Source organism: Eleutherodactylus coqui, chromosome 3, assembly GCF_035609145.1.
Source record: "Eleutherodactylus coqui strain aEleCoq1 chromosome 3, aEleCoq1.hap1, whole genome shotgun sequence".
NCBI classification, from domain to species: Eukaryota; Metazoa; Chordata; class Amphibia; order Anura; family Eleutherodactylidae; genus Eleutherodactylus; species Eleutherodactylus coqui.
In genome coordinates, this window is record NC_089839.1 from 225,040,968 (window position 1) to 225,058,523 (window position 17,556).

General features: G+C 45.4%; 1 protein-coding gene across 1 annotated transcript; it reads left to right on the forward strand.

The window, feature by feature from the left end:
- The first annotated feature begins 5,303 nt into the window (after nucleotides 1-5,303).
- On the forward strand, nucleotides 5,304-8,370 carry RHO (rhodopsin). Its single transcript, XM_066594692.1, has 5 exons — nucleotides 5,304-5,664; nucleotides 5,901-6,069; nucleotides 7,326-7,491; nucleotides 7,587-7,826; nucleotides 8,242-8,370. Exons 1-5 carry the CDS (start codon nucleotides 5,304-5,306, stop codon nucleotides 8,368-8,370), a joined length of 1,065 nt encoding a protein of 354 aa, XP_066450789.1.
- Nucleotides 8,371-17,556: the final 9,186 nt, after the last annotated feature.

Consider the following 17,556-nt stretch of genomic DNA (forward strand, 5'->3'; position numbering starts at 1 on the left):
AGCATGCATTTACACTGAACAATAATTGGGTAGTTTTGATTGTTCATTAGATCATCACCACGCCTCTAGTCATCACCAGTTACAGTTATCAGCCCACTTCTAGTCATCACGGCGGCTCTAGTCATTAACTCACCTCTAGCGATCACCACAGTTCTAGTCATCACCCTGCCTCTAGCTATCACTACAGTTCTAGCCATCACCCAGCTTCTAGTCATCACAGCGCCTCTAGCCATCACGTCATATCTAGCCATGACACCGGCTCTAGTCATGACCTCACCTCTAGCCATCACCATGGTTCTAATAACGGCGGCTCTAGCCATCACCATCATTCTAGTCATCACTTTGCCTCTAACCATCACCATGGTTCTAGTCATCACTTTAACCCCAGCCATCACCTCGCCCCTAGCCATCACCATGGTTCTAGTCATCACCTCACATCTAGCCATCACCTTGCCTCTAATCATCACCATGGTAGCTATGAACTCACCTCTAATCATCAACACGGATCTAGTCATCACCTTACCTCTAGTCATCTGGCCTCTAGTCATCACTTCTCTAGTCATAACCTCGCTTCTAGTCATAACCTCGCTTCTAGTCATCACCACAGTTCTAGTTATCAGCCCACCGATAGTCATCACGGCGGTTCTAGTGATCGCCACATTTCTAGTCATCAACCTGCCTCTAGCCATCACCCCGCTTCTAGTCATCACAGCACCTCTAGCCATCACGCTGGCTCTAGTCATGACCTTGCCTCTAGCCATCACCATGGTTCTAGTCATACCTCACATCTAGCCATCACCTCGCCTCTAATCATCACCATGATTGTAGTCCTCTCCTTGCCTCTAGCCATCACGGCGGCTCTAGGTATCACCTCACCTCTTGCCATCACTGCGCCTCTAGTTACCACCTCGCCTCTAATCATAACCATAGTTGTAGTCATCACCTCGCCTCTAATCATCACCACAACTCTAGTCCACGCTTCTGCCACTGCTTCATATTCAGCAAATTGTTATGACGTTTGTTTACACCAGATTTGTGGATGAGATGATCTTTCGGTCTGTATGAAAGCTCCAGTGATAATTGACAATTTATCGCTGTACATGTTTACACCTACCAATTACCGTGTGAACCACTGAAGCTAACCATTATTTGCGCTATAATTGTGCCATCTGACTGGGCCCTAAGAGCTCGTCTGGGTTGCAGCTCCAGTTCAGATCTTGAGCCATGAAGGAGAATGTGCAGCTATTTATCCTCCTCCTTTCTCAAGATGATCTACAGGATTAATGCCTTTAGTCAACAGTAATTAAAGGTTACTGAGGCCACAGTATCCTGTCCACGGATTGCACTTAACACCTTCCCTACCGCAGCGGTGCCGCTGCTTTACAAACTGGGCAGTGCGATCCAATGGAAGATGAGCAAATAGAATTCAAATACACAATATTCTAGAGTTGTGGCTAAAAGCTTGGAGACTGACACAAATTTTGGCTTTCACAAAATTTGCCGCTTCAGTGTTTTTATGGTTCAAAAGTATTTTATTAAAGAACTGTAGTATTCAATGAGAAATGGTTTTACATTTAAAATATGTTTTACAGCAGAATGATACATTTCCTTTGCTCTAACTCAAACCGATTAATTCTTGTGTTTTTAATCTATATAAACAGTAATAGGAAGGCTAGGTCTGCGTTCTCACCAGACACGCTGAGACCATGACTATGTCCACGGAAAAGCGCTAACAAGGAGGGTAGGGTGCGGGGGAAGCCCTACAGCCAAAAGGCCCTATGCTACTTAGTAATGTTTTATTAAGTGGAGAATAAAGTAGTTTTCATGGTTATGGAGCTACAACACCCTATGCTAACCATGCGTCCAAGCGGGGTGAAGAACAGAATACTATCCACGCTGCCCATGTGTTGTAGAAGCTGGTGTGTTTGTTGTCATCATCAGCGCCTAGCTCTTCCATTTGCATTATATTATCTAATGCTTCTAGCCATAGCAGTCGTGTGGGGGGTGATGTTGATTTCCATAACTGAGGGATAAGTTGACGCATGGCTAGGAGAAAGAATCTTAGTGGACTTGTTTTGGTCGTTGCCAGAGAGCCAGGAAGCAGTGTAAGGAGAGCCATTTCTGGGGAGAAGGTCAGGGTGGAGTTAAAAGCTACGTTGTATAGGCTATTTATATCGTGCCATACAGGCAGGAGTAATGGGCAGGACCACCATATATGTAAGAAGGAGCCTACACCTGAGGAGCATCTCCAGCAAATTTTTGGGGACTGGGGGAACATTTTGGCCAGTCGTGATGGAGTTCGGTACCATTGGGTTAGAAATTTATAGTTGAGTTCTTGGAACTTGCTTGACCTAGAAGTTTTGTGTGTCAAAATAAAGATTTTGGCCCATTGTTCCTCTGTGCAAGTTTTACCCATTTCTTTCTCCCAACCCTGCTTAAATACCAATGGGTCTTTCCCTGTCTCCTCCGCCAGCAAAATATGGTATACCTGAGAGATCTCTTTTGTAGGTGGAGTGGATGACATGCATATTTTTTCAAATTGAGATAAAGGAGCTATGAGTTGAGTACTAGGACTGAGAGACTGTATGTATGTACGTATCTGTAGATACTGAAACCATGCTCCAGCCAATGGACCCCCTCCGCCCATTAGCTCGCATAGCGGCCTCAAGCCTGACTCCGAAACCAAGTCATGTATACGTGGCTGGTGAGTTTCTAATCTAGAAAGTAATGTGGAACCACCAAACAATGCCATGAAATCTGGGTTGCCCAGCAGGGGTGTGAGTGGGCCAGGTCGAGATACCAGACCTAATCGTGTTGCCAGTCTATCCCATGTGTTTAACAGATTGCTAATGAGTGGTGTCAAGTTGGGTATTTGTCGGAGTGCTCGGCGAGGTAGCCAAAAGATACCCTGTGCTTTGTATGGTGTAGAGTCTTGCTCCATCTCCACCCATAATTTGGAAGAGCGATTATGTATGAGGTCCAAGATACATTTACATATGGCAGCACCGTGGTATAAGGTAAAATTTGGCAGGCCCGCCCCTCCCTTTTCTTTTCTCTGTGTAAGTGTTTTGAAACTGAGCCGTGGTCTGATGTTACCCCAGACAAATTTCATTGTGACTCTACGGATACAGGACAAGTAGTTTCTGGGTAATTTGATGGGGAGAGTTTGGCATATGTATACGAATTTAGGTAGAGAGTCAATTTTTTTGCTACAGTGTTTTTAGATCTTTTAGTTGGATCTTTCTATGGTTACTGAAGTACAATTATAAGCATTTCATAACTTTTTAAGCTTTTAGTGACAAATACACCAAGTGTAGGTAAAGACTCAATATTTGCAGTGTTGACTCCTTTTTCAGGCCTTTTGCACTTCGCCCTGGATGCTGGATGTCTTTCTAATTAGTGTGTGGAGTTTATCACAATTTCTGTGCTTTTCTTTGTCTGCCAGCTTTTTGAGGATTGACTGCAGATTATCGATGGATCTGAGATCTGGGGAGTTTCCTGGCCATGGATCCAAAATGTCAATGTTGTGTTCAACGAGCCACTTAGTTATCACTCTTGCCTTGTGGCACGGTGCTCCATCATGCTGGAAAAAGCATTGCTCATCACCACATTGCTCCTGGATGGTTATTGAATATTGAGTGTTTGCCTAAACTTGATGTATTTGTCAAAAAAAGTGTAAAAACGTCTATGGACTTTCATTCTTCCATTCACACCTGCGTTTGAACTGCAAGTTTACACAACGCATAATACGCAGGAGAAATACATTGCAGCATGCTCTATTCCTCCGCGTATCATACTCAGCCCTTGAAGGGCTGCGTATTAAACGCAGTCTATTCGCAGGCATTGTGAAGGGGCAGCATTTTAATAAGCAGTCCCGCTCTGCACAGATCAGGGAATTTGAAAGAAAAAGTCACAATGCGCATGTCCGTGATGTAAGAATCCTGGGGATGCGCATTGCCAATGGCAGTGCCTACACGATCTCTGCCGACAAAGCGAATCAGTTATGATGCTAGAACGCTGCGAGATACTCGTATCCTTATACGCATACTCCCATGGAAATGAGCCCTAATCGTACTTTAGTAAACATAGAAACATCCAACTAAGAATACTGAATAAACTTTGTGTAAACCAAAATTTGTGTCAGGCTCAAAACTTTTGGCCACAAATGTACGTGGTTACTGCCACATTCACTGATTGACAGCCAGATGCCTCTCATTGTTAAAGCTTACAGTCACCTTTGAAGAAACAATTGTATAATTAACAATTACACAATTTTAAGCCAAGTATCAGAAGGTCTCCGTGTCGTGCCGGAGCAAGTTTATAGGGATGGTCCAGAACTTTTACTATAGATGACCTATCTTGCACTTGCAAACCGGGCTGCTGCAATGTTGACAGCTTACTGCTTCCAGCGATGTCCATACTGACAGTAGGCCCAGCAATCAACTGATCGGTGGTGATCCGAAACAGCAGACCCCTGCGATAAGCAACTGATGACTGAACCTGAGGATAGGTCATGAGAAGTTAAGTCCCAGACACCCTCTTTAATAGTACAGCAGAGCTACACAGAGGTATTCTAGTTTCATACTGTTCCCTGTCAGCAGAATACACTTTCTGCTGACAGATTTGTAGGGCAATGATGGAAGTAGGAATCCTACACAGCTAAACATGAGTTGCGTACAAATGAAACCCCCGAGTAGCAGATGATTTCACAGAGAAACCACAGAAGGACTGCTAGTGTATCCTAACTATACAGAGTGTTTTGTACAGCGGCTAAACGAGAAGAATAGTGAGTGCAGCTCTGGAGTATAAAACAGGATGTAATTCAGGATCAGTAATGTACAGTATGTACAGAGTGACTCCACTAGCAGAATAGTGAGTACAGCTCTGGAGTATAATATAGGCTAATTAATGTAATGTCAGTACTATAGGACTATTATCTACAATATTCTTCATTGAGGTCGCTGTTTCTTTGAATGACCTGGATTTTTTCCCTGTCACTTTCCTCTGCTGTGTTTAACGGTGAGACAGGTGTAGTCTTAATACGTTTATGAGAAGCCAATTAACACTTTGCAACCTTAGCTTGGATTACATCTGATTATTGGAGACCTAAATCCTTTGGTGCTGACACCAACAATGGCAGCTTATTCCAGGTGGCACGTTATAAAGAGCCGGGGCGCTGCGCTCACTCTGTAGAGCGGCTTTGTCAGGTACACAGGCTTTTTTGGGGCGTCCCTGAGAGGAAGGAGAAACAAAGAAGGGGTTTCTTTCTAGATTGGGGGGTAGGACTTTGAAGAGCCGCCACTATGAATGGAACAGAAGGCCCAAATTTTTATGTACCCATGTCTAATAAGACTGGGGTTGTACGAAGCCCATTCGAATACCCTCAGTATTACCTGGCAGAGCCATGGAAATATTCTATTTTGGCCGCGTACATGTTCTTGCTCATTCTTCTTGGGCTCCCAATCAACTTCATGACCTTGTACGTCACTATCCAGCACAAGAAACTCCGAACACCCTTAAACTATATCCTGTTGAATTTGGTCTTTGCCAATCACTTCATGGTCCTGTGCGGATTCACCATCACGTTGTACAGCTCAATTAACGGCTACTTCGTCTTCGGTGTGACTGGTTGCTTCGTTGAAGGCTTCTTTGCTACCCTTGGTGGTGAGTTCTTCTGGATACCAATGGTTCCCTGGTCTCTTAGATCCTTTATTTGGGTTGAACCCCTATAATAGAAAATACAGTGGGGAGGGGGAAGTGTGTGTGAATACTTTCAATAATTAGGCCAAATCTTGGTCATTTTCAGATATCAGGGCAGTTGATGTTGGGGCTGTGATGTGATGTCTTGTGGTAGAAGTTTACCGGGCGTCTATCTTACTTTCTCCCTTTCTATCTGACAGGTGAAGTGGCCCTTTGGTCTCTGGTGGTCTTGGCCGTTGAACGATACTTGGTTGTCTGTAAGCCCATGAGCAACTTCCGATTTGGCGAGAACCATGCCTTCATGGGTGTAGGTTTCACATGGATCATGGCTTTGGCCTGTGCTGTTCCTCCACTCGTTGGATGGTCCAGGTAGGTCTAGAACCATGTAGGGCCACAGAGCACTACAACCCCCATCATGTAATGCTACTGAACCTCAATCCAATTGTATGATACTGACGGCTGAACCGCTGTATCTAACCCTTTCACAATGCTATTGTATTGACGTAATATATCTAAGTCTGTCATGTTTGATACTGTCTGCTGAGCTGTGTATCCAATCCTATCATGTGTGATACTGTGTTGTTATCTAGTACATCAAAACCTTTCATGAATGCTGCGCGGATGTATCATATGGCTAGTAATCGGTGCTTTCGTTGTTTGGCTTCATCCTAGGAGCTAAACAAGGGGTAGAACCAACTCTAGACGGACGCCTTTCACTATGATGGTGTCTATCCAGTTTCCGGCTTGCCGTGTGATATTCTCTCATTAAATAGTGCAGCACGCTGCACTATTTAATCTGGAATTTTATGAACGAGCCACCAGCCCATGTTGTGTGATACCATCTGTAGAGCCACTGTATCTAATCCTATCATATGTGATACTGTCTGCTGAGCTGTGTATCTAATCCTATCATGTGTGATACTGTCTGCTGAGCTGTGTATCTAATCCTATCATGTGTGATACTGTCTGCTGAGCTGTGTATCTAATCCTATCATGTGTGATACTGTCTGCTGAGCTGTGTATCTAATCCTATCATGTGAGATACTGTCTGCTGAGCTGTGTATCTAATTTTATTATGTTTTGGGTTTTTCTACTTTTAAGAGTTGCATAACAAACTGGAAGCATAACTCTCTCGCTTAAAGAGACAGTACTTCTCACCACTTGGCGTCTCTCGCCGACATACATCTCGTTCTATCCCTCTATAGTTCCTCTTGGCAGCAGCAAGACACATGGCATGGCCTTCTTCATATTTTATCAGCATAATTTTACACCTCTCTAATTGCAGTGTAACCCCTACATTCATCATTATTGTGGCTGTGCGCCTCAACCTCAAATGCTCCGTAAGAGCAGCGTGCTAAATTTCGGAACGCTTCACGTCATAGACATCACTCAAAATATTGAGGGGTCGTCACATTATTGCTATACTAGCGGCTTCTCTCCTGCGTTACATTTTACCTGCTGCTCTGTGTCGTCACGGACTCATCTGTTACATCGCATACATTGTGCTGAGCAGCTCTCCAGCATGGGTCAAATTACCCACAGCGCAGCCCCTTACCAAAATCCTGAAGACTTACATGCCTCTGCCATCAGGTGGCGCTCATTGTCGTGGCGGTCTTGTTTTCCAGATACATCCCTGAGGGAATGCAGTGCTCATGTGGAGTCGACTACTACACCCTGAAGCCCGAGGTCAACAATGAGTCCTTTGTCATCTACATGTTCATTGTCCACTTCACCATCCCCCTGATTGTCATTTTCTTCTGCTATGGCCGCCTGGTGTGCACTGTGAAAGAGGTGAGCAGACAAATGATAGCACTGAGGTATGAGGCATGGAGCATCTCAATAGGTGAACAGGTGATGCCTCATCATTGTGCATTGTTACTTTACAGGCTGCAGCTCAACAGCAAGAATCAGCCACCACCCAGAAGGCCGAGAAAGAGGTCACCAGAATGGTCGTTATCATGGTGGTCTTCTTCCTGATTTGTTGGGTGCCCTATGCCGCTGTAGCGTTCTTCATCTTCACCAATCAAGGCTCTGAATTTGGCCCAGTCTTCATGACTGTGCCAGCTTTCTTTGCCAAGAGTTCTGCCATCTACAACCCAGTCATCTACATCATGCTCAACAAGCAGGTAGGTAGCTATAGCCCACCCCAAAAGGCTATTGATCCAATCCACAGTCATCCCGACACTTCCTTAGTCCATAAGGGTAAGACTAATAAGGCAGCTACCTGAAGCCATCATAAAATAAGGGTGTAAGAACTGATATCCAGGGTGCTCAACCTTATGCAGACCCCTCCCCTTTGTTAAGACTCCTCCACTTAATCAGTTTCCTGATAGTCATCTCAACAACAAAGGAGCTGGATTTCAGACAACCTCTGACTCCAAAAGACAATGCACTTAAGCTGGAGACACTGATCATAGCTCCTCCCTAATAGAATAGAACTGCAGAATAAAGCATGGGGGAGGGAGGAAAAAAAAAAAGACTCCCAGCTTTTTTCATTGTCTCCCACCGCAATTGCTAATATTTCTGCTTTTTTCCCCACAGTTCCGTAACTGCATGATCACCACCCTGTGCTGCGGCAAGAATCCCTTTGGAGATGAGGATGCCTCCTCTGCTGCCACTTCCAAGACAGAAGCTTCTTCTGTTTCTTCCAGCCAGGTGTCTCCTGCATAAGACCTTCCACCAGGCCTGTCTCAGGGTCCGCTGCCTCAATCAGCTCCCACTACCCAAACTCCGTGTCCTTCTTGCTAAGGCGACGAATTGCGCAAAGTTCCCCTTGCATTCTATTAAGCGTATATATGTTCCTCAAAGAAAGAAGCAGCTCTCCGAACCCCTTCGCTGCTGAAACCGACTTGATTGCTTTGAGATGCAAACGGGGCCCTTACGGCAGCGAAGGGGTTGTCTTCCGAATACACCAAGAATTCCTTTTAAGACTGCAAATATCTTAAAGGAAAGGTCCCGTTAGTGACTTTAAAAAAAAACAAACAAAAACCTTCCAAGAAAACTAGAGACTCAACGCAAAGCCGCTCCTGCAGCCGCCATTTCCCGGGGGTTGATACGCGGTCTCCGGCCAGTTCATACCTCTAATTTTTTGCAATGCAACAAGAAGAGAAAAAAATATTTTTGTAAGTTATTATCGTCTTCTGCTTTCCTTCGTAAGGTCTGGTAGTGATGGATAGGCCGACCCTGTAATAAACAGCACTTTGCAAGTATAAAAAAACCAAAAAAAAATGTCTTTTTGTGTAATTGAAGCTCCCACCTCCCAGCAGACCTGAGCCCGCCATCCCACAATCTGGAGACCTCTTCTAACGTCATCCCACTGGCATTAACTGTCGGTATAGAACTAAGGAGACCACCAGGGGCACTGGCCATACTGCATCTACCTCTTCTTCCAACATCAACCCCGGGTAAATTCAGTTCACTGGCATCTTGCAGAATCTAAAGACATTGCCCTCGAGCGCCAGTATGTCCGTGCCACCTGGAGCACAATATGGGCTGTATGTAGTAACAGGCAGGTTCCCCCAGGAGATGAGCTAGGCTGGTGCAGGAGGGGACGTGCTCTCCACGCCATGTTCAAGGACCACAAGGAACCACACATGGAGCAATCCCTTCTCACTCAAAGAGCTTACAGTCCGGACTCAACTCCAGGTAGTAGTTCCCTCATCTCCTTCAATCAACCCTAACTTCTTTTTTTCCCCTTCAATGTCGGAGCCCCGGCCGGGCCCCGAGAATTTGCACATAATTCAACATCGATAGCCTAATGCCCCCCCTCTAAAAAAAAATTTATTGGTTTGCTTGCCCAGTAATTTCCTGATGATCTGGATAGGTCGAAAGACATTGGTGGTCTTACTGTCTGGGAAATGCAAGCCGGCAAGTCTGCGGCAACTCCATTGGCCGGTAAAGGTCATCGTATGTCTTATACTCGCCACGTCTTGCATTTCTCTAGGACATCTTTCCCAGGTTGATGTTTCGGAGACAGATTTTGTACGAGTGAAGGCAGATTTGATTTTTTTTTCTATCTTCTATAAGCAGCAAGTTCCGTATAGACGACCACGGCAGACGGGGGTAAAAGGTTCCCCTCAGTGATATCAATGCAAAAGCCAAGACGCGGCGTCCATTTTTTTTGGTACCGTCACAATTCTGATGTTGTAAATAGAAAATTTACCTGCAAGATTTGGTGTAGGCGTGCATGTATGCGTAGATCCCGACACGTACACGCACACTGTATACACGTGTGGATATACCGGAGGGATTATGAATGCTGTAATAAGAATATTTCCTGAGTGTAGTCATTTATTTTCTGTACGATGTTATAGAAGATATTTCCACATAAAACATTTCCTGCTTAAATTTGTGTCTCTTCTTTTGCTGATTGGTAATTCCTGTGCTGACCACAAGAGGGTGACGGAGGGGAAAAGGGTAAATGATAGTACATAATTCCCCAAAATGCAATTGGTCCTGCTGTGCAAGAGGGCCACTGTGCTACTGCTAACTACCTGCCAGTCACTGGGACCCCAAAAGGCCCCTCACTTCTTAAAGGGGCAGCAGTACTATAATGGGTGCAGTGATGTCATAACAGAACTGTCCTTTGATCTACAGAAACAATTCACTTTTATAATTTCAGTATGTGGTCGTTACAAACAAAATCAGGGCTGGTGTAGATCTGTACATACAGCATACACATCATAGTGCTGTAATATGTATAAATAATACCGTCATACAGAGTGATGTATACCAATGTCGTGCAGCATCTACATGCTAATATCATACAGTGCCTACAGAAGAGCAGCAGACTGGGCCTAAATTATTCTACTATAGAGAGCCATATAACACTGCCATAAAGTGCACATATACTCGTTCCATATAGGGACATAATACCAGTACCATATACTGCTTGTCTGCTTTCATGATTGGCACTTCTGCATTGTCTGAGGAGCAGGCCCTCAGCTGAGGAGACAGCGGGGTAGAGAGATGTTAACCTTGTCACAGGGCTCTAGCGTCTCCTCCCTAAGGAGGGAGGGACTACACCCTCGGAACGGCGTTAGCTGAACTCTGGTTTGTCACTTGTGACGCCAATGTTCCGTCCTCTGCAGTGAAGCTGGATGATTAAATAAAATAGTCCACACACACAGAGTATCCTTGCTTGAGCAAGAATCGGGAACGTTCGGTTCTGTTTCTTTACTGCAACATAATCAATGACAACAATCCAAACAATTCTCACAGTGGTGAAGCGGGGAGGATTCACGGGGTACTCGTAACTCTACAGTCCTAGTTATCTGCAAGCAAAAGATTCTCCCAGTAACTCTCTTTGTCCTCCATGTCTCTTCACTACTTCTCCACTCCTGCACTACTTGCATTGCCTCTTGCAAACACATATAACAAACAACATCATGTGACTACATAGGCTACACACAAAACAATACATTTCCAGAAAAGACAGGACATACCAGACGTTAACTCTTTCAGTCCTGCAAACATCCAATACACATGAATCTGATGCACTTCACAAATAAGACACTGACAAGAGACAGACATAAAACATTATGGAGGGGCCCCACTGACTCTGGACCACTACGCTTCCCTGTATGGAAATTCTCCCCGTGACCCCGAAGAGCAGCATAAAATCACATGCTAAGTTTTCCATGGATGAGTTTCAGTGTGAATCCACATTAGATGGGAAAATCCGGTGATCTGAGCGACTTCCAACGAGGCCTGGTTATCGGACTAGACTAGCCAACCGCGTGGGGCTTTCTTGTGTAACGGTGTGGAGAGTATACCGATAATGATGTGATTGAGGAAAACATCCAGTGAAAGGGGTCAGAGGAGGATGTCAGGAATCATTCCGACCAGCAGGTGCTGCACAGTCAGCTGAATACAACACTGTTGCTCCAAGTAGCATGTTTCGAACGCACGACTCGCTGTTCTTTAGCACGGACGGGCTATAACGGCAGACGACCAGTTCCAGCGCTGTTGTGTCTGACAGAAACAGAAAGGTGAGACTCCAGCAGGCAAAAGAGCGCAAAAATTGTATCAGTGAGCTGCGAAAAAACATCTGATCAGATGGATCCAGATTTCTGTTGCACTGTGCTGACGAGAGGTCAGAATTTGGCGCAAGCAGCATGAATCGATGACCCCTTCATGTCAGCTGCTCAGAACCTCCATCTAATCTGTGACAACTACAAGAAGCTTCCTGTCCGCAGGGGCCGATATTCCTGCAAAACAATTTCGTCACCTGGTAGAATCTACTCCACATTGAATTTTTACGGTTCTGAAGGCCAAAAGAGTCCAACGTGCTACTGGATGGCCGTTCAGTGTGTTGCCATATTCTGCCCAAGGGCTCCCACACACTTGCATTTGCGTTTTTTGTTAACGCGATTGTCAATGGGACTTTCTAATGTTAAAAACACAACGCAACGCAGTGCAACTTGCGTTTTTGGTGCATTGCGTTTTTAACATTAGAAAGTCCCATTGACAATCGCGTTAAAAAAAAAGCAAACGCAAGTGTGTGGGAGGCCTAATACCACCATGTACTAGCCACAGTACCATATAACAGTGTCAGACACTGAACACGCAACAGTACATAACACTAGTAAAGTGTTCAAATAATAGCACCGTGAAGTGCCATACACTGCCATAATAGCCCAATATAGTGCTCACGCTCAGGGTAAGGATGCAATAAGCTGCCCATGAGTTAGTTTACAGCAGGTGGCACATAATGGAAATATGGCAGTAGCCGTTTTTTACCACTGCTATAAAGACCACCATATAGCGGAGGGTTCCTTCCTAAATCTTCAAGCCCTACAGCACTGCACTACCAACAAATACCTCCACCCTATAGTGTTGTAACACCCCAATGAACTTACTGTCCATATGGTCGGAGGCCTAGTCCTTGTCACGTGACGCCAACTCTCTAACTGGACACTCAGGATGATATGCCACAGAAATAACGAAGACGACTCCATTAGTATTTTAGTAATCTGAGAGAGTGCAGATTTACTAAACTTTGAAAATTGCAGTAATAATTCAGTTAACCGTTCTCTGCAACGTATTTGCAGCAAGTACACAGGCAATCTGAGTAACAAGAAGATATAGCTGTATTGATTTGACACGCTGACTTTAAAGCTCTCTCTCTCGCTTTACTGTAGATTGATTTAACTTGACAATTTCCCCCACTAGTGGATTTAGATGAATGATTGATTTGAATTAGACTGAAGGATATTATGAAGCAGAGGGGCAAGTGACTGTATGCTAATCCTAGATTGGATTTCACTGGGTAGCTGTAACTCACTGTTTGATGAAGTTGGACCTCAGAAAGGCCCTTCTTTTCTTTCTCTACTGCTGCAAGATGCCAAGGGAGCGGGTTTTTCGCCTCACTCTACCTCGGGTAGCAAACCTGCTGTAATGAACTCCTCCTCTCTTACAACGGAACTGCAACCTCTCCTTACTCACACCTGCATAGGGACCTGTAAAGCTGCTTTCTCGCCCTTGGGCTCTGCACCAGTAAGATTAAACCTGACTGTCAGCCAATGAGAGACCAGCTGACACTAGGGTTGAGCTCTATGCTTAGAGCAGAAGGGGAGGCAAGGGGTCTCTCCCACAGACGGCACCATCTGTATCCATGGAGGGCATACAGACAGGTGAGACAAGACAATTGTACCATGAGCGTTCTGTAGGACCCGCTGGGCCACTACAGTGTTATAATAAGGGTCGCTGCACCACTGTCACCATGTGCCAGTGAGACCCAGTGATCGCATTAATAAAGCAGATTCTGAACACATCTCTGCTTACAGTAAAAGTGCAACAACTATTGTAAGAGGTTGCATAAGACATAAAAGAAAACGGTAACTCCAATTCTGGTGCCCATTTATGCCCATTCTGATCCATCGTACACAGCTGCCATTTTAAAAACGTGCTGGAAAACCCATGTGCGCCATGTTTGCCCTCCCTGTAACCCAACAGCCTTGGCTGCACTCACATACAGGCGCCCTAGTCTGTTCCTGCCTCTGCACATAAGACCAGGCAGAGCCCGGGTCACATGTGAGCGTGCAGTGCGTGCCTAAGGGTGCATTCACACGAACGTATATCGGCTCGGTTTTCACGCCGAGCCGATATACGGTGTCCTCGTGTGCAGAGGGGGGAGGATGGAAGAGCCAGGGCCAGGAACTGTGCTCCCGCCCCCTCTCTGCCTCCTCTCCGCCCCTCTGCAGTATTTGCAATGGGGAGAGGCGGGACGGGGTGGGGCTAATTCCCGGACCTTAGCCCCGCCCCTGTCCTGCCTCCTCTCATTGCAAATAGTGCAGAGGGGCGGAGAGGAGGCAGAGAGGGGGCGGGAGCCTCAGTTCCTGCTTCTGGCTCTTCCATCCTCCCCCCTCTGCACACGAGGACAACGTATATCGGCTCGGCGTGAAAACCGAGCCGATATACGCTCGTGTGAATGCACCCTCAGGCCCTATTCAGACAGCGGATTTGACATGGACTCCACGGCAGAATCCGCATCCAAAAGTGTCCCTTTCATTTGAATGTTAATCCTCCCCAACAATTAATCTGTGTGGCTTTTTCTGCATCTGTGCATTTAATAGGATTTCTGCCGCTATGGATTTTAGTCTCATTTAATAGGACTAATCTACATGCAGTAAATCCTGTGCGGATTTGGTTTCACATTTTTTTTCCGTGGATTGATTACTGCGCAATTTTCCATTCAAATGCATGGACCACTTTCAAGTTTGCCATAGATTTGATGCGAAATCTGTGTGGAAACCTTGTGGATTCCGTGTCAAACCTGCAGCAAAATTTGCAGTGTGAACAGAGCCTGACGTCACTTCTTGATGCAGAATCCATGCCGGCAGTAAACGCTGTGGAATTTCCGCTAGTGGAATTGCTGCAGAAATACAGCATTCACAAACCACGTGAGGGTTGGGGGTGGGGAGGCCTAAAAAAATCTTCTTCACAGGGTGCGGAAAATTTCCTCAAGAAGTCTGAAGTGTTTTCAAAAAACGCTGCAAATTTTAAATCCACAGCATGTCTATTTATGCTGTAGAAATCACCCCTTGAAATACAGGGTTAAATTCTGCAGCTGTAACGCAATAATAATCTTTATTTATATAGCGCCAATATATTCTGCAGCGCTAATAAAAATTCTATCACCATTTAGGAGCAGATTTAGCAAATGCATATTTCCGTCAGGTATGCCATTGTGGAATGCCTGTAGCCATTTAGCGATGTGTGAAGGTGGCCTTACTGCAAGCTCAGTCCTATTAACCCCTTCAGTGGAAATTTACAGGCTACGTTTCACTATGAGACCTGCATAGCACAATGCCATAAGCTGTGGCAGTGTGTTCTGCCTGCACAGACCCACAGAGAACAGTGCAGGACTTTAAAAAAAGAAGCAAGAAGATAGGACCGATCTGCCAGCAACTTCCGCATCTGCACTGCTTTGTTTTAAACTTCTGCACTGCTTTGTTTACAGGTTGCCACAGAGACCATCGGCTTGTCAGATGCTGGCTGATGGTCCCCGTGGCAGGGAGAGCTGGTAATCGGCTATTACACAGCAGAGAATGGAGAAAACCTCAGATCTCTGTTGTTTAACCCTTTACATGCTGCGGTCTGTAATGTTTATTATAGATATGGTAAAATGGGGGTGTTTTTTTTACTTTTTTTCCCCTTACAATTAATAAAACTTTATTGATTGTATTTTTACTTTTTTTTTTTCAAAGCCCTCCTGGGGAACCACAACTAGCGATGCTTTGATCGCTCCTGCAGTATGCAGTAATGGTGTACGATTGCAGTTATTACCCGCGGGTGTCAGCTGTAATACACAGCTGACGCCCGCACTGTATGAAGAGAGGTTGCGCTGCGATCTCTCTTCATACATACCCCGACCCTGCAGGACGTAAATATACATCCTGGAGCAGGAAGAGGTTAATCTGCAGGGTGCACAGCATGGAAAAAAAAATTAAAACGTGGCAAAAATAGCTATTTTAGCCTTTTTCACTATACAAAAAATGGAATAGAAAGTGATCAAAATTCTGCACAGATCAATAAATGGTACTAATAAAAAGTACAACTCATCCCGCAAAATAAAAACCCTTACACAGCTCTGTTGATTAAAAAATTAAAATGCTAGGGAGCTTTGAATGCAGCGATAAAAAAAATGTTCTTTTTTTTTTTTAAAACTGAAAACGTAGCGAAAAAGAAAAAAACGATTACAATTTGGTATTGGTATAATCGTACCGGCCTGTAGAATGACTTTAATATATTATTTATACTGCTCAGAGAATGCAGTGAAAAAGAAAAAACATGCCAGAATTACAGATTTTGTTAATCTTGCCCCTAGAAAAAAATGGAATAAAAAGCAATCACAATTTTACATGTTTAGGGTGCATTCCCATGAACGTATATCGGCTCGATTTTCACGCCGAGCCGATATACGTCGTCCTCATCTGCAGGGGGGGGAGAATGGAAGAGCCAGGAGCAGGAACTGAGCTCCCGCCCCCTCTCTGCCTCCTCTCCACCCCTCTGCACTATTTGCAATGGGGAGCGGTGCCGTCCCGCCTCCTTTCATTGCAAATAGTGCAAAGGGGCGGAGAGGAGGCAGAGAGGGGGCAGGAGCTCAGTTCCTGCTCCTGGCTCTTCCATCCCCCCCCCCTGCAGATGAGGACGACGTATATTGGCTCGGCGTGAAAACCGAGTCGATATACGTTCGTGGGAATGCAGCCCGTGGGCTTATTCAGACGACCGTATATCGGCCGGGTATTCACGCCAGCCGATATACGGCGTCTCTATCTGCAGGGGGAGGAGGCTGGAAGAGCCAGGAGCAGTGCTCTGAGCTCTCGCCCCCTCTTCGCCAACTCTCCACCCCCTCTGCACTATTTGCAATAAGGGCAGGCGGGGCGGAGCTAATTCCCACCACTTAGCCTCGCCCCATCCCGCCTCCTCTCATTGCAAATAGTGCAGAGGGGCGGAGAGGAGGCAGAGAGGGGGCGGGAGTTCAGAGCACTGCTCCCGGCTCTTCCAGCCTCCTCCCCCTGCAGAGAGAGATGCCGTGTATTGACCGGAGTGAATACCCGGACGATTTATGGTCATCTGAATCTGCCCTTATAGTAATAGTAACCCCAGTAGTGGCCACAATAGTAATAGTGTCCTCCATAGTGGTGCCAGTAGTAAAAGTGACCCCAGTAGTGATCCCAATAGTAATACTAACACCAGTAGTGGCCACAATAGTAATAATGATTTCCATAGTGGTCCCAGTAGTAATAATGACCCCAGCAGTGACTCCAATAGTAATAGTGATCACCATGGTGGCCCAAGTAGTAATAGTGTCACCCATAGAGAATCTCTGGCCAAGAAAGAACAAGACAAGCATCTCACTCTCTCTGTCCGCTGCTATAATCATTGTTAACCCTCACACCCCCGAAAAATCCCTACTAAGTTTGCATCTACTGTTGCAGATTTTACTGTGGATTTCAGCCTCTCTATTGAATTTGAGGGCAGAAACTACAGCAAATCCACCCAAAATTTGGTGCTATGATTGACAAATTCAACATGGCAGGTCAATTTCCACACAGATTTTGTGTGGGCAAGAGTTTAGAAATCTCATCCACATTGCTGGTGCTGTAAATACTGCAGATTTTTCGTGCGAGGAGTCATGACAGACTCCGCAGCAAGTTCTGTTCCATGTGAACATGGTCCACAGGTATCCACAGCCCCAGCCCATATGTTAAAGGTGCAGGACCCCTTTTTTGTGCTGTGCAAGGAGATAAGAAATGAGGGGCAGGTGAAGCACAGATCATCATCAGAGCTGATTGGGAGGAACTGAAGGCTGTATATAAGGTTCTGTAGCTGCAGGGAGTAGAAGGGATC